This window comes from Schistocerca piceifrons, chromosome 7 (genome assembly GCF_021461385.2).
Source record: "Schistocerca piceifrons isolate TAMUIC-IGC-003096 chromosome 7, iqSchPice1.1, whole genome shotgun sequence".
In the NCBI taxonomy this organism is placed as follows: domain Eukaryota; kingdom Metazoa; phylum Arthropoda; class Insecta; order Orthoptera; family Acrididae; genus Schistocerca; species Schistocerca piceifrons.
In genome coordinates, this window is record NC_060144.1 from 504,765,274 (window position 1) to 504,789,881 (window position 24,608).

Sequence of the window (24,608 nt, forward strand, 5' to 3'; positions counted from 1 at the left end):
CCAGTTCTTTTTGCACTTGTGTTGATCCCTAGCCCTACTGTCCCATCCACACAAGAAACATGGAAATTTGGTAAAGCCACCTTACTGACCAAGGAGCATGCATGTTACTTTTATATCGCCACATACCATCCAACCATGAGCAGAATAGCCTATTTATTTCGCACTATTTCTAGGTTTTCATAGCTTTCTTTCATATGTACAGAATGTCCATCAGGTGTAGGTGCACACGTTACCATTGTTATAAAACAGCCTTTAAACTAGTTTTGGATGAATCAATAAACAGCCTCCAGTCTACCTTTTTGCATTCAATACTAAATTCATTCATCAGACGGGGAATGTCTGAGCAGTACACTAAATCACCTTCTTGTTGAAAAAGCTTTGATAATTGCTGCTCTATCTTTTTATACATGTATATGCTGGTTCCAACTGCCAAGAAGTTCTTTTATTTTAACCTAGAGCCAAGCAGTTCAGCTTTTTCTTTTGTTAAGCCCAGATCCCTAACCAAATCGTTAAGCTCAGTCTGAGTAAACAATTTGGGTTCTAGACTTTCTGTATTATAATGGAATTCATCATCATCTGGTTCGTGTAAATCAGATTGTACATCAGAAAATACTTCTGTTGGATGGAATTTAAATCATCTGGTGGTTCAGGAACTGGCAAATCTACACCATGCCCTAGTGGTCGTATGGTGGACAGAAGGTTAGGGTAGCTTATTACCTTCTTGTTTTTCAAATTATGACCAGTAATATCAACACTGCAAAAGTAGCAGTCATCGAAATGATTTCTTGGCTCCCTCCAGATCATAGGAACAGCAAATCTAAAGGTCTTTTACCTCCTTTTTGGACCATTTTCTCAGATCTTCAACACACGCACACACAACATACCGTATGCAGCGCCCATGATTTATCTTGATCACCAAGTTTAGGTCCAAAGTATGATAGATAAACCTTTTTCATGTGCTATCAATGTCATCTACAGTCATTACACCTCCTTTTCAAATTACTTTAACTATATAAAATCTGTTAAATTCTTTTAAAAATCACTTAATTTAATAAATTTAACTGTAAAATGTGAAGAAATGGCGGGTGATACAGTTTTTTAAACGTAAACCCTAAAAAACATAAGAATAAGGTATTTTCAGCAAAGAGTTTTTCCATTGTTGGCCTGTGCTATTGTCTGTCCTAGAACCAAACTAGACTCAATTTGTTATGAACCCGTCTATGGTGATGCTCTGTCATAATTTCTTAGATCCTACTGTACCATGTTGTTAATGGGCAACATGCTGTGGGTCTGCAAGCATAAAGGCCAATTTTTCAGATAATTACTGCAGATAATTTGGAGTAATCTTAAGTTTCAAATGCATTCTGTAGTGTATTCTGACACACGAAGATTATCTTATCGTGACCTCCATGGAACATATTGCCTATCTCATTCTTTGAAGGCAAGTCCACATCCTTGGAATTACACTTAAATAAACTCTGATAACATTTGCTATCACACATTGTCTCCCCAGTCTCTGTCCTACAAACCCCTCACTATGCCAAAGATTGTAGTAGATATAATTGCTTATATTTGCAACACCTGTATTAGTATCATAGAGGTTTATTATCCGTGTTTTGTGGATGGTACATTAAATGCTTCAACCATTAAGAAGACACTGGACATTAGTAAGGGGATGCAGTCATGCATCAAGATTGCAGTTCTAGTAGAATCTTCACTACTCATATTAAAAATGGCTGTATAATCTGAAATAACAATAAAGGTAGTGGTAACTTCCTGAAGAGCAATATCAACCACAGTGGTGTACCAAAAGTCAGCAAGAGAACAGATTTTATGGCCACACGTTATCAGGTTAATATTGAGTGTAGTGATACGATAACTCTGGCACTGCATTGGGAGGTAGTGTGTGCATTGCGGTAGGTGGTGGCATTCCATCTTGATTCGGCATACCGGGGATGTTGCAGGTGGGTCTTTTTCCATGTCTGTAGTGCCAACAGTGTTATCGGGTGTAGATTCCAACCAGGGTGCAGCACCCTTAATGGACGTGACCGTTTTCAATAGAGTAGGCTTTAGTTGGTCAGCTTATCTCTGTGCTTCAGAATGCATGATGCAAATTATTTTCTTTATGGGTGACAAATGTAAGGTCTCTCCTGTTCCTTTGCCAATTGTGCTCTTGTTACATCACTGTTCGGGTTGTATTTCATCCTTGGAACACTGAGTGGAGCCTATAGAGTTAATGATGGCCACATCGTTACTTCTAATTGGAATTACACTGCTCAATTCGCCAGGAATATCAAATGCCTGAATGAGTGGCAGATGTCACCCTTTCAGCATCGACGGTGCCTGCAGTGGGACATGGGGTGTCACCCACACCTTCCATGTTGTGGGATGGTGCCTCTCCCATCACCATAGCTTCCTCCAATCCCCCTCAGTTAGGGAAAGTGCAGCTGCCAGCTCCAGCTGCTGGGCTTGAGTCAGCGGCTGCACCAGCCGTGTCGTTCAAAACATTGCGCAAGAGTGCAGCAGTGTAGCTGTTTGTCTGCTGGAGAAGCGGCTGGCTCGCTTAAGGGGAAGTTGCACCAGCCTGTGCTTATTACAGGTTTCCCGCGACTTCTCAGTTGACCCGCAAAAACAGCAGGTGGGGCGCCTGTACAATATGAATGTCCATATGCCACCAACGGACAGATACAAAGGTACATGCTTCTTCAAATCAGCTCGAACATTCTTAACACCGCTGTCAACTTGGTAGATGCAAACAGATGACCACTTTTCATTAGTGATGCTAAGAACAGTTCCACAGAGACATATCGTCACTCAAAGCTTCTAACAGCAGATTGAATATGTGTACATTACAGATCCGGTAGCCAGCATGTACAATTTCCTCGTCACTAATCGAGCCATCAAAATGTTTAAACTATCGATTACCACCAGTATAAGTTACAATATTTTCACATAACTCTGAAATTTTCAGTCTTTTAAAGAGAGTGAGTGTTCAAAATGCAATCCAATTAAAATCCCACAATATCTACATGAACAATCTTAAGTTCCTCACGTACCCAGCTGTGAATATCTAAAGCAGTAGGACACGAAGAGTTCCAATCGAAGATGCACTGGATACAATCTGTTCTGTTTAAGTTATACATGTTACGGGATGTTGTTATGACAACACAAAATCACGAACCTCTCATGAGACATAAACACACAGTAGCCACGGCAGTGGATGAGAGACAGCTGCCGTGCATCTGCTCGTTGTCATGACTGCAACGCAACTGTGAGATTGGGGAGGGGTTTAAAGATAACTTTTCATGTTTTTCTGGGATAACTTGAAAATTGTCACTTCTAGTGTAAATGTTCCCTAGTACAAAGTCAAACAACACTAAATTTCCTACAATAGAGGCAGAACCAGTAGTTCCATCATTGCAGGGGACAGAGAAATCGCAAATTATTAAAAAATTGATGTTTTAATGTTGCAAAATTAATGTTTAATTTTAAATGAAGTGGATTAAGGACAAATATTAAATGTCTGTATGTCAGTAAAGCACAGTTGAACCATATTGAGGTAGTAATCGTGTTACAGGGATGAAATGATGATGTGGAGCACAGGGCTGTCAAGATTAAAAGGGTGCAGTGACTGAGTAAGCTTGGATGAAACATTTTAACTAAAACATTTGTTGGAACTGTGATTAAATTCAACATTAACCCTCTTCAACATGCCAAAGCCAATTTACATGTAGTCACAGCTCCAAGAAATATGAATTTAAGAATGAGCCAAAGTTACTTAAGCCTTCACTAATATAAATCACTTAAGAATGAGCCAAAGTTACTTAAGCCTTCACTAATATAAATCACTTAAGAAAACAGTTCAGCAAATAACTGTTAATTGAGACAGATTTAGGCAACATGTCTTTCAATTATTTGAATAGGTTTTGCCAGTAACATGAATTCAGAAAACACAACATTAAAGAAAAGAAAGGCTGTCATGCAAGACAACAGTATAAAATTCTCACCTGAAGGAACAATTAATGTCCTTGTGGAAAATATATTTTAATTAAGACAGGCCAGCAAGTGTGGCTTAATTGTAAAAGATTAAATCAGGCAATACACACTTACAGCCATAACGACCAAAGAAAATTCTCTATCATATGGTTCTCTTTGGCAGATTGTTACACAAACATAGGCAATGAAGCTACCTAGAAAACTGTTACAGAAGTCATAAGAAAAACTATCTTTCAAACACCCAACTAACATTAGAAAATACTATTATAATAGATTTAGTAAATTCATAGTAATATAAGGAATAAAAAAATGTTAGCTTACCATGTTCCCTACATGCTGCACGAGTCACTCTCTTTCCCACATGCGGCAGACATTTAGCGCATCATTCTTTCAGGTAATAAATGTAAAGGCAATTGAATATGCAGCAGACTACGGTTAATAGCCAGTAATCACTGTTCTTAACATCAAGGCAGTTTAACATTTGTTTCTTGCACTAAAACACCTGGCCAGTGTAAATATTAGTGCACATTCCAGTAACTGTTAATCACATGAGTGCAACTCGGATTTAGAAAATAGCAAACAGAAATGTCAGCACTGAAAGAAAGACTTGTGTTCTTTAATTCAGGAACACAAGTCTGTTTATGGATTCAATACAGCTCACCGCTGTCCAACACTGCATTCAGAAAAAAATGACAGTACCTTTTGTCACAAAGAGTAAGTGGAGTCCATGCTCATTACACACACCACAAATGCACACTCTTCCATCGTACAGGCCCAGCAGGATACAGATGTCAGATACAAAAAATTTTCAGCGCATAAATGTACGGGCACAAACCAAACCAGCTGCGGAAGTCTGTTTACGAGGAATGCAGTCCCAACTGGCCACTTCCTCCTCCTGCTCAATACTGTTACTATCCACCTTCTCCTTGCTGGCCTACAGATAAACAGGCCATTTAGCAGTGATGTCATAAATTGCAGTTGTGGCAGTATTGCCAACTTAGGTCATTTGTTGGATCAGTGCCAACCAAGGCACAATAGGATTGGGGGGAGGGATAGTCATGTGAGGGAAGGAAGGGTGCCGGATTATGGTCATGAACTTCCTTCCTTCATAGGTCTGCAAACTGGTGAGTGAGAAGATGCTCCCCCCTTTCCCTACCCCACTACGTCACTGTAAAAAAACTGCAGGCTGTTGCATAAACTTACATCAACAATTCCACTAGTCAGCTTATGACTCACTGGCGACACAGTGCACAGATATGCATGGAGGTGTTTTCCACTAAGTGCATTAATTGGAGTACTGGCATGAGTTGCTAATAATACTAAAACATATGGACAAGTCAATGTAAATCTCTTCATACTATTCTACACTGCTAGAGGGAAAATAAATTCTTAATCATGTAGGGCAGCTGTAGTGTTCTTATAGGAAAGGCAACTTCACCCTATACAAGCCCTGCTCGCATTTCATTTACAGACAGAATACCTTCTCAGCATTTCCTGTCCACTTATCGTATGTGGGTTGACAAAACTACTCTGAGCTTGTTAAGTGACCTATTCTATAAGAAAACTTAACAGTTGTAGCTGTCATGTGTCTGCCTTATTGAAGAGCCTGTCCCAAATGTAAGATGCTGTCAGTGCATATTCGACAATGTCGATTTTGTTGTTCCCTCTATCAGTGACTGCAACATTTTCCACATGAGGGATGTCGAATGCATCACCCCAGCCACAGCTGTACCAACATCTGAAATGGCCCAGAGGCTTAAACTAGCTCCTTCTGCAACAGAAGTAAGTCTCCTAGGTGTTGTGGAAGTTCATATTTTTCAACATATGTCAAGCAATACATTACACCAGATAAATGTTCTAGGGTTGAACATGTTTAGTCCCACTCCATCTGACATATTCACACCCATCTTGCAAGATATGCTGTGGATGTGTCCTAAGTGGCTCCACTCAGTGCAGCCTCCTCTACAAGTGCCAACAATCCCTGAATGGAAGAGATTCATGCAGTAATACAATTAATGGTGAGATTAGTGAAGAAATTTTGTTATCATTCATTAATTCTCAACCGACAGACAACATGGTTGTATGGCTGTGCAATAAGCTGTTAACAATAAACAGTAGCAAGGTGCCATATTTACCAATCCAGTCCCTTTCCCGCCAGCACTACGTGGGTAACTGGCAACATAATTAAAAATTAAACACTTCTCAGCCATTGTTTATTGTAACATCATTTAAATAAAAACTCACTTAATAAACTCAAAAGAACTCCATTATATAAACACAAAACCAACATAACAGAATTGGACATGAAATGCTGGAGAGGTGTATTCTCTCTGTTAACTGAAAACTGAGCAGTGCTCGTGATGGGTGAAATTGCATTCCTTGGAAGAACCCATACAGGATGACTACGCATCAATTTCCCCTCCAGCAGTGTAGAACAGAGTGCAGATATCTACATAGAATCCGTCCATATGTGTTTGTATTATTAGTAACTCATACGTGTATTCCAGTTAATGCACTTTGTGGAAAATAAACCACCTCAGAATTGTTCATGCACTGTGTAGCCTGTGATTCATAAGGCAAGCAGCAGAAGAGTTTTGCATTTTTAGTGTAGAAAATGAAATAATAGACCTAACTTGGCAGTGCGCACACACACACACACACACACACACACACACACACACACACACACACCACTGTTTTCCCCCTTGTATAAGGGGTGTTCGAAAAGAAATGAGACAGAAGCATAATTACAGAAACTAGTACCCATGTGTTAGAAGTATTGACCCTGGCTGTTGAGACACTTGTCCCACTGTGACACAAGGCAGTGAACAGCTGTCTCATAAAATTCCCGGGGCTGCGATGTTAACCAGTTCCGCATGTACAGCTGGACGTCGTTATCTGAAGTGAATCGTTTGCCCCTCAGTGCCTTTTTAAGGTGACCAAAAATGGCGTAAACACATGGGACAAAAGTGAAAGCCCAGCGTTACTCGCAAACCTGGACCACCCTTCACCAAGCAATCAAATCAAAATGACCACCCAATCTCACCCATGGGGTCATTCTGCTCCACGACAATGCAAAGCCTCATATGGACAACACAGTGACAGCACTCCTGCAGAAATTCAAATGAGAGGTTCTCAGCCACCCTTCATACAGTCTCCCTGTGATTACAGCATTTTTGGACCCCTTAAAAAGGCCCTAAGGGGGCAAACAGTTCAACTCAGATGACGACGTCCAGCTGTACATGCAGCACTGGTTAACGTCGCAACCCCGGGAATTTTATGAGGCAGCTATTCACCGCCTTGTCAGAGTGGGACAAGTGTCTCAACAGCCAGAGTCAATACTTCTAACATACGGTTCTGGTTTCTGTAATTATGCCTCTGGCTTGTTTCTTTTTGAACGCCCTTTATATATGGTATAGAAATTCTTCAAATTCTCGTCGTCATTTTCAGACGGTTTTAACCATACCTTTGTGCATTGCAGGTATCCCTCTTGCAGTTGCTCCAAACTCACATCTTTACATAATATTGTTGTTGTGTCTTGTCCTGCATAAGCAGAACCCTAGGTTCAGAATTCTGTTCTGTGAATTCTAAGAATTCATTGAGCCCTCAAGGTAAACTTGACAAAGTTTGTTTTGTTTACCCTTGATGTATACAATTTCAGAACTGAACTCCTGCAAGTACATGCACCTCTTTTCTAACCTTTGATGTAATAATTTGCATTTCAATAGAAAAGAAACTGCTTGATGGTCACAGTAGACTTGTGGTGTGCTTATCCCATTACTTGTACTCAAATTTGTTAAATGCCCATGTAACCCTGAGAGGCTCGAGCTCTGGCACAGGATATTGACTGCTCGGATTCAAAAAGTGTTCAACCAGCAAAACCTATTACCTTAGGTGTCAGTTCCCCATCATCTTCCTTGATCTGAAAAAAGCATGCTCCTAGTTCCTGTAAAAAGGCACCTGTACTCAAGCACAAATTCTGTACGTGTCAGGTTGGTGTAGTATGTTTGCACATTATAAGGCTTCCTCCATTTTGTCAAAGTCTGCATGACATTGATTGGTCCATATCTGTGGATTGTTTATCCTCAAAAGATTCAGCAATGCATTGCTATTCAATAACTGATATAGAATGAATTTCCTAAAGAATGAGACCAAACCCAAATATTCCTTGAGTTTTTTGATTCTGTGGCAGTGGATAATGTTTGATTGCATCAAGTTTTAATGGATCAGGTAGTATAACCTGTGAAGAGGTAATATGACCCAAGAATTTGACCATTTCTTTTCTTTTCATTACATTAGGTGTGACCCCATATTCTGCTAATTGGTAAAATACCTGTGACAAAGCCTCAAATGTTCTCAAGTGGGAGTAGCTATTAACAGGTCATCAACATAGAGAGTGACTCTACTGAGAAGTTGTGGTCCCAAAACTTTGTCCATTGCAGAAATAAAAACACCCATGCTCACTTACAAGCCAAACAGCAAAACACAAAATTCATAGCTCCAGCCCCCACACACAAAGACTGTGTACTTTCTGCTATCTTCGTGTAATGCTATTTGTCAATATAATGCTCTTAAATAAATTATAATGAGGTATTTAACATTGTGAAATTTCAGTAATAGTTCAAGGTTGTCAGGGTATGTCCTGACAGGAAAAATGATTTTGTTTATACTTCAGGTGTAAAGCACAAGCCTGACATTACCATTGGGCTTGGCGACAGCTAAAATAGGGCTACAACATGGGGAACAGGAGGGTTGTATGATCTTCAAGTTTATCATCCTTTCAGTTTCTTTCCTCGGAGCTTCTCTTCTTGCCCAAGGAATTGAGTATGAAGAAAACAAGAATGTCTTGTGAGTAAATATCCATTTCATACTCGTAACCCTATACTGCCCCGTGGCACTTTCTAAATACTTGTGCATACCAGAGTATAATTTCATACAAGATGTGTGCTGCTGGTCCCTTCTGATACTCTAACAAACAAATTAACTTACCTTAGTTTGGACTGTCTCTGTGTTTGTTTCTTGCTGTGTTGCTCACCCTTTTGTCTATCAAGAAAGAGTACGTTCGGACATGACTATTGTACTCTAATATCAGCACTTGATTTAAGTGGATTTTCAGTTGTGCTGATTTTAATTAAATTTACTGATAACCTTTGCTGGTTGATTGTAAAGAAACGTTTTCCTTGCTCAATGTCAATCTATACTTTGTATTATCAAAGGCATCCATTCCAGTAAGACCAATACGAGTTTTTAACTACCATAAAAATAAACTTTAGAGAAAAATTGCTGATGGTAATGGGTAATAATGCCCGAATTCAAACTGCTTTTGACTTGCTCCCCAGTGTGGTCAGAATACAACAGTTCTGCACCATTGATATATAACATAGTCTCTGCAGCTCGTTAAACAGACCTTGTAATATTACATTTGTCGATGCATCCATGACAGGTACACAGGTACATCTGGAATACATACTTGAACATTAATTATAGCTTCCACTGACTCCCCATTATCCTTTTCTAAGTTGTTTACATCTTCCTGAGACAGTTCTTCTTTCATATCCACCCCTTGGTCATATATGAGAAAATAATTTGAATAATTTGAATAAGTTGTGTGCCCTCACACCTTTTTATTGGTCTGTGAATGGATGCTTATCACAACATGTTAGTGCCTTTGTGATTGGTAGGGGGGGGGGGGGTTTAGCCTCTTTATTGTGAGTAACTTCAACTGTCTGCTCATTGTGGGCTTGACCTCGCCAGTTCGTTTCCTATATCGCCCTGGAATTAAATTCTCCTTGACCTTGAATTCCCACTGGATATATGATTGTTATTGTCTGAGGAGGACTGCTGGATGGTCTATTTGCAGTCAGTTCCTGCTAATTACTGTATTGCCACCTGCAGGGGTGCATTATGAACTTGGCCACAACCCCTCTGTTAGGTATAAGCCAGTCTATTGTAATTCTGTTTGTAATTTCCTTGGAAATCTCATTTGTACTTTTGGTTTCCCCCATTACCATAATAATTTCTTGTGTCATTATTGCAAAGGGCGTATGGGTGCCAGTCTTGTTGGTTATTGTCATGGTTCCATTCTGCTGTTATTTTTTGTGGAGGTGTGCACTATGTATTAATGTTCTGTGGTTGCTGTTGCAACCTCTTCATATATTAGGTTAATAAAGTTGAATACAGATGAGAAATACTATATCATTTTCAGGTGTAGAGATCAGGTTTTCCCTGATTGGTTGGGCAGCTGACTTTTCAGTTTTTTACAGTACATCCACATGGGAAACTGTGTGTATAATACCTGGTTTTGTTTAAGTATTTTTTTTTAAATACATCCTCAGCCCCTCATGTTTACTACTGAATGGTGATGGGTTGAAACCCTCTCGACATAATCGCTTTGGACTGCTATGGACCAGTGTTTGTCCAAGAAAGCCTGTTCAAATTGCTCATAGGTATGGCATCTCGGTCATATCTGTTGCCCACAATAAAACATCACCCTGTGTGTATCTCACAACAAACGAGATCTGTGCTTCTGCCCAGTGTGGGGTAACATGTTGCGAAAAGCTCTGATAAACAGTACAGGGTTTGTTCTATTACCCTCTGTTGAGAAAATTAGAAATTGCCTATGACAGAGCAGACCTCCATGTGCTAATTAATTAGACAAACATGCAGTATTGTCTGTTGCCACTGTGGCATTCTTTGGACACACATGATTATACTCTGGATATGTTTGCACAGCTGGTATTGACATTGGCAGTGCTCGTTGAATTTTGTAATTCCTTTCTTCTCCATCTGAAGAGCTGGTAGCAAATGGTTGATAAGTATTACTACTGTATATCGTGCACAACTGCACCTGATTGCTTGCTATTGGCTTCTCTCTTGTGACATCTGCAACATGAATTAAACTGCTCTGCAACTTCTCTTCCGCTGCCTTTAAGCGTAGCTCAGTCCTAGCTAGCAATCAATTCATTTTTCCTTTCCTTTACTACCTCTTCAACTGCTTCAACAAAAGTCTTATGTTCTTGTGTGAATTGTGCGAGGGTCGTACCTTTATTTAGCTTTTCCACTTCATCTCTACCCTTTAAATTCTTTACATCTGTTTTGATTTTTTTTTTGTGCTTTCTTTATGAACTTAGTGCCTAAATCTAAGTTGCTCAATTTTTTGTCAGCTCGTGTACTTTTTTCAGCAGATCTTTATATAAAGAGTGCAACTCATAAACGTTACCCGTCCTAGTTTCTAAATTTCTTCAAATTTTCGATGGAGCCTCTTGCATCTGAGTCTGTGCATCACTAACAATATTTAGCTTACCTGCCATTGCTTCCTGTGCCTAGTCTATAGGTGACACTTTTTATCTTGGTTATTTATCTCCTGAGACAAATCAGTGAATAATTTCCCCTTTAATTTCCTCCCCATATCTGTAAGTTTTCATGTTAAATCATTAGAAAGGTCAGTACGTAGATTTTGTCTTAAATTGTCAAACCTGTGTGAGAAGTCATACTTAAAACCATTAGATGTTTGGTTTTGTTCATTTATAAAATCACGAAATCTTTCCTCAAGTTTTTTTGGTTTGTTATGTAGAAAAATTATTAAAATAATTCTTCATTAGGTCAGCGAAGCCTTTCTACGTGCCCTGCATTGAATGTATTGATGATACACTAGTGCCTTCTGTACCTACTGTGTCTTATTCCACCACATTTGGAACAAGTTCTAGTGCCATGGAGAAGTTGAATATTACTGATTGCGCAGTAGTGTCTCTTTCACTGGCTTTATGCAAGAAAATGCTTCTCGGTGAGATTTGGGAATTAGTGTCATCTACCATGAGCATGATAGTGTGATGAGGTAAGACATTGTCATCAGCTTAAACTGAATTTGTGTAATATTCCCAGTTGTTATCAATTTGATCGATATTTTCAGTGTCACTATCATTTGCCATCACATTCATTGCAGCAACATTTTGTATCTCTACACTAATTTTATTAGTCAGCACAACCTTTTTAACTGATTCCATTTTTTAATCTCTTTTAAAGTTGTAAATATGAAATAAAGTTGAATTTTAATCTTAAAACTGATTTCAAGAGTGTTCCCAATCAGTACATAATGTATCCTACACCAGTATTTCTGCTTATGGTTGCTGTTCAGTTTATGTACCCACATTTCAAAATAATGTTAACCCAAATCTCTCTTGCTGTTAAAAAAAAAAAATGATTTAAATTTATGGCTGGATAGGGTATGGTCCTGATACTACTTTTGATCGAGGCATTGCCAAGCGCAGTCATGCAAGCTGTAAGTTGGAGTTCTTCCCTCCCTAATAGACAATCTTCTTAAATGTTATTGGTACAATTCCTCCAGTTAACCATTTATAATTTATGCACACCATGTGGTGTTTACCCTTGGTTTTCTCTCAGCGATGTTATTCCCATTGTGAAACAAGGTAAATAAACAGTTAGTACAATAGGATGTTAAACAACATGTTACATATTGTTTAATTATTGCATCTGTCTAATCTATCTTGCAATGTCCAGGGCATGCTCACAAGTTCTGCTAATAAATTATGATGGAAATTCGCTGGCACCGAAACAATAGCAATTTGCTGGGGAACATGTGTCTCAGCTAATTTACATACAGCAACACAAACTTCAGATGCCAGGCTTATGATTTTTCGTACACACGAAAAATCTATAATATATAATATTGGATTATTAGATAATAGTTCTTCAAACCTTGAAGTTAGTTACCTCGTCTTCTTCTTTGAAGACAGTGCTACAGTACCCAGCTTGCTTTGCTTAAATTTCTTGCTTCTCTGAAGTGTTACAGATACTGGTTACGCAGATAGATAGATTGGTGAAATAAGGAATTTGTAAATGAAGTTGACTTTATAGTATAACAGTTAATGTATTTCACATTATTAGTGAACTATACATAAATCTAAATCTTCTCTCTATCATGGATGGGAAAAGACAGACAATAGAAGATTGATGAAATATCCAATAGGCGTTTTTACAATCATGAGAAAATTGATGTTTTCATCTTGTCTCGCTAGCTCAGCAGGCTTGATTGCTGCAGGTGTACTGTGTTTTAATCTTTAGGCAAATGAATGGATAAAAATAGACAGAGAAAATAAAACATACACCCATATAGGTAAACCACCATAAAAATTTATGAAACACTCTGTAGTTGTTTCTAGTGACATAGTGGCATAGATAGCTGGGAATCACCTGCTTACTCTTCAGTTTGCAGACCTATAAAGGAGGGAAGTGCACGAGTGCATGACCACAATCCAGCAACCTGCTTTTCCTGCGCGACAAGGCCCCCCCCCCCCCACCCCCCCTCGTGCCCCATTTTATTATAGACTGTTAATAGAATTTATACCTCAGTTTGGTTTCACTGCACTTAGGTGTGGTACACAAATTTAATGTTTGTTCTTAACCTCCATCATTTAAAAGTATACATTAATTTTATACTATGAAACACAATTTTTAATAATTCGCTCTCCCCTCACCCCCTCTTGCACAACTGAAACTCAGTCCTAAAGAAAAATGAATAGTACCTTTTTCCTAGTAGTTTTAATGTAGTTTAATTTTGTACTGGAAATCATTTTCACTTATAAGCTGTGATTTTCAAGTTATTTAGGAAAAACCTGAAAAAGTGACGTTTAAACACCTCCCTCCTACCACAGTACAAAAATTTTCAACTCTGCAGTTTTTTTCCCCTATTCAACCTTTTTCAGTCTCCATTAACTGGGCTATTGCCCCCAATCCTCCCTTCGAAATCATAATGAGCTTCAGGTACTACAAGCTAGTTGTCCGGTTGAACAGGCTTTCTAATTGTAATGTTGACAGACATTGATTTCTCCACCAGGAGTGTAATAAATTTTCCTTATTCTGCTAATTTAAATTGTGTAGCGAGGCTAGTCAGGCTTAAGCACAGTGCTGTTTAAATGCTTATGCTTAGAGAAAAGTGAAATGCGCGTGCATAAGCATGTCGTAATATTTATTTGCGTAGCGAATGTACTCCTGGACTCAGTTTGACTTTAAAAATTGGAGCTGAAGACCACCTCTGCTGTTATTATTTTCATGTTTTATTGTATACCACTTGTCTTAACCATAGAATATATTCATATTCATTTTTTGGACAGTAAAATTTGCATAGTTGGTATATCAAATAGTGAATTTGCAAAACCTATTTTTATTTTTTGTAGCTTTTAGCAACCAAGCAGTTGTTTTAAAACAGAGTACAAACAAACTACTGCATGCATATATTGGTGATGTATGGTACAGGGGAAAATATGGGCTGGAACTGCACTCGTTAATCTGTTTTTTTAGCACTCAGTATAAATATAATAGATTATTGTTATTATTATTATTAATTATATTACTTTTAGTTAGTTGTATCTATATATGCTGTTTCATGAAAATTAATCAATGATGTAATAACATGTGCTTGTCTAGATTAATCTGTTTCGTTAACATGCCTAAAAACAATTTAAGTTTCATGTTTCACAGTATTGATTAAACTGTTTCAGGTAGCATTGCCCCAGCTTTGCAAGGCAGCCTCTCACCTGTCAGTTACGGGACAAGCATGGCTTGCCAGAGTTTGGTCACGCCATTGCAAGACACGGCTGAAATCTCTGCTTGAGGCATTACAGGAACTCATCACACGTAAGGTTCTCTCTGGTCACTTCAACCGAGAGTATGTCGTGCAGGATGATGAGTACATAACATCAGCAACAAAGCTTATGAAGGTGCGGAGGCTTCTAAAGTAGTCTGTAATTTGTATGTGCCATCTCCTGTTAGACACTGAATGCCTTTGGTTTACTGATTCTGCAAAGCTTACAAGTAATTTTAATAAGTGTGTATCCTATTACCAGTGATTATATGTTACCACTTCAAGATCATACATAAAAAAAATGTTTAACTAAATGGCTTTTGTGATCTAAAGTAAAATTTAGTTATAATTCTGAATTATTTTGACAGTACATAATACAAGTGTCTGTATTACGCATCACAACTATGAAATGAAATGAAATGAAATGAAATGAAGTCCCATGCTTCTTTGCAGAGCTAATCATTCATTAATATAGTGGGGTAAAGTCCTATAACCAAATGTCATTATAAATGTTTTCCATAATTTCTTCAATGACTCAAGACACATGCTCTTTTTTTTTTTTAACACCCATAGTACAAAATCAAACAATGGAGAAGCCAGGATGGAATGTAACAATATTATGAGAAGGAAAGTTGCTACGCACCATATAACAGAGATGCTGAGTTGCAGATAGGCATAACAAAGATTCTCACAATTGAAGCTTTCTGCCATTGGCCTTTGTCAACAATAGACACACGTGTGCCAAAAGCTTTAATTATGAGTCTTTTTGTTGTGCCTATCTGTGACTCAACGTCTCCGCTATATGGTGAGTAGCAACTTTCCTTCTCATCATATAGCACAAAATCATTTACATAAATAATGACTATTTGTGATTGAAGTATGGAGTGAAATGATCTGTTCTCTGAGTGGAAGCTGCACTTCTCAGGTTTAATAAAGCTAGCAAGTGTGTGTGCGTGCACGTGGTTGTGGGTATGAGTGTGCGCTTTCCAGTCTTTGCTTAAAACAGTAACAAAATATTAGTTTTAGAACTATCCAAAGGAGCAAGCAGGGGTAAAGCTATTTTTATTTCCTTACTAAAACGTAAGTATACCTTACATTTTATGGTTGTCTGCAGTAATATTTGTCTAGTATGCTTTATGATGAATGCAATGCACTTTCAAATGGTAAAAGATAATTTTTTTGTGATATAATTACAATTTAACAAGTTTCAGATTTTTTGCTTTACTTGTACTGTGAAACCATGCTTCTTGCCGAATTTAGAGATTCTAGGTCAGTGGGAAGCAGCTACATTTTGATTGAGATAAGTGGCTGTATCTTTTGATTGCATTAACTTAGGAGATTAAAATTTTTACACCTCCAAGGGACCTTACATCTTAATATGTGACATAAATTTGAACCTGATACATGTACCCGTTCCTGAGGAAAAGGGTTCTTGACAGACTGTTCTTACAGATTGATACACAACTTTAAAAAGGGAAGTGAGAAAGATGTTCCAATTATATACAAATATCACTAATTCCTACCTTGAGCTAAGTGTGAACACAACTGTTAGGAAGCTCTTTTGTGAAGTGTACTGTCTGTCAGACCAGAAGATGCAGATTGCAGATATATTTTTAGATTTGACCAAAGCTTTAGTCACAGTAAGCCATTGGTTACATTTAAAAAGTCTGAAGTCTTATCATATTGGGGATCCATCCCACATCATCTGGCCACTTTTTTTATTTTTATTTGTAACCAATACACTAAATTAACATACGTAGGGACTTCAGAAAGTGTTACACATGCTGTCTGGTGCTAAGACCATGGGGAACAAGAGTGGTACGTTGTCAGAAGAGAGTATGTGTTCCAGATTTCCTGCACACACAATTCTGCTGTGGTTCAGGTAACAGATGCATCGTAGTGTGAACTGAAATGACAAAGCAACTGAAAACATATTCCAAAGTTGAAGTACTCAAGATGGTACAGTGCTCGTGGGCAAAATGTCTAAATGTACACAGATTAACCACAAATTTCTGGCAGTATGTGGACCACATGCAATGTCATGTCCAGCTCTAGAGAAATGGTGCCAACAATTTGGCCATTGCTATGTAGACATGGTTGATGCTGGTCAGGAATTAAAGTCATCGACATCGACCACAGAGGACAGTGTCTAGGCAATTGTGGAAAAACATCTGAGATAAAGAGATTTTCCAGAGGATGTTCAGTAGTGGTTCTTGAATGGCTCCACAACCAAGAAGCAGATTTCTATCATCAAGGGATGAAATGATTGGTGGAACTTTCTAACTGCTGTTTGCAGAAATTTGGTAACTATTTTGAAAAATAGTGTAATGTATCTGTGTCACTTTGAAGTGTAGTGCAGCATTCATTAAAAGTTGACCTGCAATAATAATGTGTAACTCACTTTTTAAAGTTCCCCCATTCAAATTAAATTATAAAATCATAAAACTTTCAATCCACTAATGAAACAGTGATACAAAATTTACCTGAGGGCTCAGTCCGTGTTTCCTTTCTCTTCCTCATATACACTGCCTCAATAAAAAGTGAAGCACCCAGAAATGGAAGACAATTCAAAATGAAACTTGAGAAGCTGAGAGGGTATACGATTGTATTTCAGTGATTACAAAACAGAGGCAGGTTTGTAAAGAATTTGATCCCATTTATCTGTATGATGTTGCACTTTCTCTGTGCTGGGTGCTTGCACTGGTTCGGTTGGGAAGGATGACATAGAGCAGTTGTTTCTGCTCCTGAGGCAAGCTGGCACACAGGTGTTGTAACTGTTCCTTGATATCCCAGACACTGGCACTGGGATAGAGTTGACATTCAAGCTTGTCTTACATGTTCCATTGAGGTCAGGTGTTGGGATCTTGCTGGCCATAGGAATACCTCGCTGCCACGTGAACACAGTATAGAGGTACATGCCATGTTGTGTGGTCGAGAATTTTCTTATTGAAAAATGACACCACGATACCTACACACTAGAGGTAACACTTAAGGATGAATTATGGTAATGATGTACTGTTGTGTCATCTGTTTCCTCAACCGCTACCAGCCGTGATCTGAAGGGCCACACGTGAGGCCTCTCCACATGATGGTTCATCCATTTTAGTGCAGAATGAGATTCTTTGCCAAAGACAATTGTGATGCCATTCTTAGACAGTCTATGCTACCGGATCACCGTTAGGTGCTGATATGTTTTCTCACACCATTATGTGGTGTCTCCATGTCCTTCTCAGTGAGTACTGAGCATATGACATTACTGACGACCTTATATATCCTACTAGCCCTGGTAACAACAGTAAACATAAGAAACACTAATGCACTCTGGTTGCCATTGTACCTGTCATCAAGAAAGGCAACTCTTAATCATTTACATACCCGCTGGTAGTGTGTACATGTACAAAGTTACTTTGATAACCAACCATGACTTTTGGGTGATTAACTTATTGTCAAGCAGTGTATATTAACGATATTGCACAAAAACTCGCATTATAAACTATGCAGACCTATATCTTATTTGTGGTAGATAATATACTGTTCAGTCTCATTAATGTGACCTCTGTCAAAAGTCTGAGTAGACACCTTTTGCAGTGTGGACCTCTGAGAGACATACAGGAAGAGTCAATGAAGAGGTTCTGGAGGATACAGACAGGGATGTAGCGCCATGCTGACTCCAGTTGCACTAGGTTTCTGAGTTGAGGATCTGTGAGAGCGAACGAGCTGGTCCCACACATTCTCGATTAGGATTAAATCTGGGTAGTTTGGTGGCCTGGAGAGAATAGTAAACGTAGCCTGGTGCTCTTTGAACCACACATGTACACTGCGAGCTGTGTTACACGTTGCATTGCTCTGCTGGTAGATGCCATCATGCTAAGGAAAACCAAACTGCATGGCCCCCATTGATTGATGCATACTTGTATTTATCCCTAGTGCCTTCCAGAATGACGAGATACCCATGGATCTCTTTATTATCCTCTTTTCACTATTTTTAAACTATTATTTTAACTTCCATCCATTTGTTGCAACCTTTCAAAACAAGAAAAGTGTCACAGCATGAGATATAGCATGCAAATTCCAGCCTTCATTGCCAGTGAATAGCAGTCCTCATGGGTGCATGAAACGGGCGCCTGCTGCCGAGGCCCATAGTTAGCAAGGTTCGATGAATGGTTGTTGAGGAGACACTGTTGATAGACATTTGGTTCATCTGGACGCCCAGGTGCTCAACAGTTCTCCACAGCCATTGCTCAGTTGTCCCAGCGTCGGTTTTGGATAGAATCATTTTGCCATGCACCGAATGCTTTAACCACGGCAGCACCCGAACAGCTTACAGGCATAGTCATTTTGGTAATACTGCCACCCTTGATGCAAAAGCCAATGATCATGCCATTTTGGACATATAAGAAATTGCTCCATTTCAGAGCTATGACGATTACTACACGGTTTTCTGTGTCTCCGGACAGTCTTTATATACTCTCCACTGCTAGTGCTGCTACCTGCCATCTCTGAGTGGTTATTGCACATTCACATCGAACATGGGCAAAGGTCACATTAATATGACAGGACTTTGGATAGAGAAGTAGATTCATTTGCTAGCAGGCAAATGTTACTGAATCTTAAGTACTGGCACTTAAAATGGACACTTCCCACCACACCAATGTGAATGGAGTGTGTAACTGACAACAAAAACTCTCAGCTGTAAGTGTGTGTGTGTGTGTGTGTGTGTGTGTGTGTGTGTGTGTGTGTGTTTAATTTTGCATATGTTAGTCATTAGTGGCTTATAGCTCCTTAACCAGCTTGCAAAGACAGTTGCTAGACAGACATTGAAAAACATATGATAATATGTAATGATTTACCCCATTCTTAACTATGATATTGTATTGTGGGGCTGCACAGCTGTTGTCCTTTTAGAAAGAATAATGCGGTTGCAAAAGTGAGCAATAAGACTACATGTGAGACAGACCACAGGGGATCATGTTGTGGTGTGTTTGTGCATAACAAATGTTTCAAAATACATTCGTAATATATGTTTTAATTAGTTACATTTTTATATGTCAATCAACTGAAGTTACCTAGTACAGAATTAAAAATAACAGATTGAAGCCCACACATCAGTGATTTGCTGTGGTTATAACAAACCACCCAACTGTCTAGGAACACGTCAGGGGATTGACATTAACACAAAATTTAAATTTTTGATGGTAGAATAATGTTCATCTTCATTCAATGGATTTTAAGGTACAGTTTGTAATGTGAACCACCAGAACATCAGAAATGCAGTAGTAAATATAAGATGGAGCAAGCATAATTATTGTCATACTATTATTTCTGGGCTGGAAGTGACAGGGCATAATAGGTGTTCTACCTGGCTTATGTTTAGTTTTCCTGTGCAAATTACCTTCCAATGTTTAAAATTAGCTTATTGATGCAGAAATTGCTTCCGAGGATAAAGCATAGATGAGATTGTGTTGTTCATGCTACTACCTCACTACACTTTGCCACACAAAGTAGTGGAAATACAGTGCGATAAGTGAAACATATTCTCCAGTGGCAGTTCTGTGGTTGCTATTCTGCTGTAGTATAACAGATTTGTAGAAGTAAGCATTTAATGCTTAAAATTTACTTTTTGTTCAAACCATACGACTTGTTGAGATTCAGAACTAGGGAACTATGAGTAATAAAAATGTATATGAATATTGACACTTTATGAAAGTACAAAGAAATAAGTGTATGCATGTCAATTGAAAAATAATATTTTATTTATATTAGTACAGTTACCTGAATATTACGCTGTCGTTTAGCACTTGTGGTTTTTCTTTTTGTACTGTCGTTAATAGTAAAGCTCAAATTTTGCTCTGCAGGTCTTGTATTATGCGAACATCCTCGCCGGAGAACTGGATCCACCTGAACTGCGGCAAGAAGTTCCAAACAGTAGTGGTGATGAAGTAGAAGAGGGCCATTTTTTTGCAGAAGCAGCAGGAGACACGAAGAATGGAAATCCGCAACATTTCGAAGATCCTCTGTCTGTTGAACTTGGTGTGAATGTGCTAGATTCTCGGGAACCTCATATACCATTTACAGAGTTCTATCATGTGCTTCTCAATGACGTAGTAGAAATGGACAAAGACTTTGCATACTACAAGAGTGATTCTACAGATTCTTTACCACATATGACTAAGAAGTTTAGTTTTATGAAACATTCTTTCATATTGACACCTGCTACAAAATCATTGGGACTGTATTATGACAACAGAATACGAATGTATAGTGAAAGGCGGATGAGCTTTTTTCACACAGTTGTGGGACAACCAACAAATCCATTCTTGAAATTAAGAGTTAGAAGAGACCACATTATAGAAGATGCTCTTGTAGAGGTGAGTATGTCCACCTTAATGTACATGTTTGACTGTAATAAATATGTCAGAATAAGTATTTGTAGTTTCATTATTGTTTTGCAGAATAATTGTAATTTTTTAGTGTTCGTAGCTGATCAAATTAAGCAGAGAGATTTTTGTAATAGATCATGAAATGTTGCACGGAGTGTGAATGTACTTCTGTCCACTGACAACTATGAGGGTTGGAACTTAAATATTGGAAACTATTCACAACCGATACAAAAGAGTTACATGTTTGCAACTGTTAATGTCCTTCTAAGTAGTCCCCAGAGTTCTGTAGAACCCACTGCCAGCGATGTGGAAGGCATAGTATACTGTTAGCAGAGCTTGTTTTGTTGATGGTGCAGATGAAGCAGTCTACCGCCTGTTGAATCTCTGGAACAGTTCTGAAGCAAATGCCATGAAGTGGTTCCTCCATCTTCAGAATAAAATGAAAGTCACAAGGACTTAAGTCCGGGGAGTATGGTCGATGGTAAAGTATTTCCCAGTCCCATCGACTGAACAGAGCAGCCACAGCTTGCGCTGTATGTGCTCACGCATTGTCGTGCAAAATGATGGGTGGGTTGTGCAGAAAGCGTCGCAGGTGATGCTCCAAAAACGAACAGTAATACTGTGCATTGACAGCCTGCCATGGAAGAACGTAATGCGTTAGGATAACAACAATACAGTCGTACATGAGAATCACCATACCGGGGCTCTGACGCACTTTCAACGTTTCGCGGCGACCCATAATGACGCCATTCATTGGATTGGCATTTCAGTTTTGGTTCGTACGATGTGGCCCATGTCCTCATCCATTGTTATGATACGGCGTAAGAAAGCCTGTCCTTCGCATTCATAGCGCTCAAAGTGCATCTGAGCAGCGTCGTAATGCATCCATTTCTGTATTTCCGTCAAGTTGTGCGGAACCCATTGTGATACAATGTTTTGCATGCCCAGGCATTCCTTCAGGATGCGAAGCACAGTCATATGTGCTAATCCGGTTTCGTGGGTGAGCTCACAAATCATATGGCGTTGATCACTGTCCACTAACGCGGCAACAGCATGCACTTCTTCTTCAGAGACACTAGGACAACCTGCCCGGTGCTTGTCTGCCACAGTTTGCCGACCTTCATTGAAGGCTTTTACCCAGCGTAACACCATTCTGTAAGGCAGTGCAGATTCCCCACACACCTATTGAAGATCTTGAACTGTTTTGCTGTACAACCTCTGGCACATTAAATCTTGATCCAACTCTGTTGTTCCTGTTTTGAAAACATAGCGACACCATTACGTTAGACCACTCACTCACGAGTAACTGTGTTTCCCTCGACTGTGCGCACGCCGGTGACGTTGGTCGGGTGAATCCACTTGCTCAGAGGTAAGGTAGGTATGTCAGCAATGTGTACTATCAGCGACAATAGTAGATTCCATTGCATAGTGTCTCCACAGCAGTGTTGCCACTATTTAAGTTCCAACCTATGTATATTGCATTTTTAGAATATTGAAGAAAAGTAAGATTGATGCTGCGTGACCTCTACAGTGCAATCTTACGGAATTTAGGGTCAGTCACAGTTCTGTAATACAGATGAAATAATTCGTTAAAATTTGTGAAACATCAAGAAGCAAGTGACTGAAAGGAACTTCATACCATATATTAGACTCATGACAATATGTAAGCTACTAACATTGCAGAACTGTACCTGATCACTGACCTTAATAACTCATAATGGTGAGAAGCCCTCATGTGCTGTAATAACCTCTAAATATCTGACAATGAAATCCATGCCTGAAAATGTCCTGGGAAACCACAGTCCATGTCGTTCATATAAGTGTGTACAATATGGTTCTTGCAGAGGACTGTGACAAAGAAATTGATCATCATTTATATTGCTGACTTATCAACTGGCTGACACATGAGGCAATTTGCCGATCAGAAAAGCAGTAATGTTTGTCAATCTTCATAGGGTTTGTATCTTTCGCGCTGTGTGTGACCGGGTGTTATCCGGGTAAAATATGGAATTATCTAAGGAGGAAGAAGTACTGCTGGTTTGGAAGTAGAATAGCTGCTGTTAACCAATTACTTCCTCTATAAAATTGAGGAGCTACTAAACTCGATTTTACATCCTCAGCTTACAAGGACCTCTAATAATCTGCTTATAAGTAGCTGCTACCTCCACCTTTATCAGTTGTCTTTGACATCCTGCGACTAAGAAAGTATGCATTGGTATACTTTTACTGTAGTAAAGACACGCAAGTCACCTCAGAATGAATGTGAAATCAAATCTGAATCCCAGTCTTGCAGCATAAGCCCACAAATCCTCCCACTCATCAAATCTTTAAGAGCCCCAGACTGATCTAATTGACTCAACTGATCTCTAGATTTCCCCTGCTTGGTAGTTTAGTTTTTTCCCTCACACTGTCCTTCAGGGCACTGAATGTCCCATTACATTGTCTTTGTTGTTTACAGTTTCAGTATACACTGTCATCCAATGAATGAATGGTACTGGATAACTGCCCTTTCAGTCTCTGCAAAGGGTGCCAAACTTTTTGACCTTGCTTCAAAAAGTCCCTGGGCGGCATCTAGCATATAACATGTGAACTCCAGCATTGTTCTCACATTGTGACCCGTTGCAGCACTTGTGACTGTTGTCTTTTGGTTCTCTTAGTGGCTTACATGCCAGATTTTCTTGTGAAAATTGCTGAGAACTTCTTCAGGCGTTTCTTGGTCTTCCTGGCTTGTCAAGAAGGCTGTAGCTTAATAAGCAGCCCACTTGTTTGTGATGGGAATGCCTTTAAGCCGCCACTCAAGATTCCCTCAGTGGTCACTTGGGGGCTCAGCAGTGTTCCTCAGCTTAGTTGGGAAACCCTTTTCAGTGTGAAGCAAACGTTTCAGTACCTGTCTGTCTTTTGTGGCTTTTGGTAGAATCTCACTGCATCCAGGTGCACTGAAGTGGAACCCTTTTGTCTTGAGCATTGGACTATGAATTAGGAAAGTACATTCTGACCATACAATAGCAGTCATCCCATTAAAATGCACCCATTGTTTCTTGACTATACAAAAGTCTAAATATTGGTTAATAATTCTTTGGTGGGATGATCTTTCACCCTATAACAAGGACTTCCCATAGCAGTGAAATTCCTATGAAGAAATACAGTTCTTAACATTCTCTACCTTGTCTTGAGTGCCAACTCATCAGAAGTCCCAGCAATATTAGCTGACCTTAGGCCTAGCTCATAGCTCAAAGAAAAAACACACAACAGAAATCTAACTACCGGACTTCAGATCAAACAGAGACTGAATTTCACTAAATTGCTCCTAGTAATTCTCTTACAGGATACATGAGGTCAGTGATCACAGGAGGAAGGACGTCTTGTGAGTGTGCACATGTGGGCAAAGTTTAACGAACTAAATGGAAACTGAGATACTATTTATTTAGAAATTGGAGTATTCTCCTGAACTGCTTTAAACATGGAACACACTTAAAATCCTAACTCTATGGTTCCATAAGAACAAAATGTATTAATCATAATTATTCAGCAAGGATTGGGTGGATCATAGGCTGTAACATGGATTCACAAACGCTCTGGTGCAAAGTCTCAGTCATTCATGGAATTACCAAATAAAATATTCACCATTTTCT

The 24,608-nt window shown here is 39.0% G+C and overlaps 1 protein-coding gene across 2 annotated transcripts in view; it reads left to right on the forward strand.

Moving 5' to 3' along the window:
* Positions 1-24,608, forward strand: part of LOC124804771 (ubiquitin-protein ligase E3A) — a 130,462-nt gene that overhangs the window by 48,290 nt on the left and 57,564 nt on the right. For both annotated transcript variants that reach the window (XM_047265089.1, XM_047265091.1), the window contains exons 5-6: positions 14,514-14,732; positions 20,452-20,964. In XM_047265089.1, coding sequence (XP_047121045.1) covers positions 14,514-14,732; positions 20,452-20,964 — 732 coding nt within the window. The remainder of the gene's footprint in view (positions 1-14,513; positions 14,733-20,451; positions 20,965-24,608) is intronic.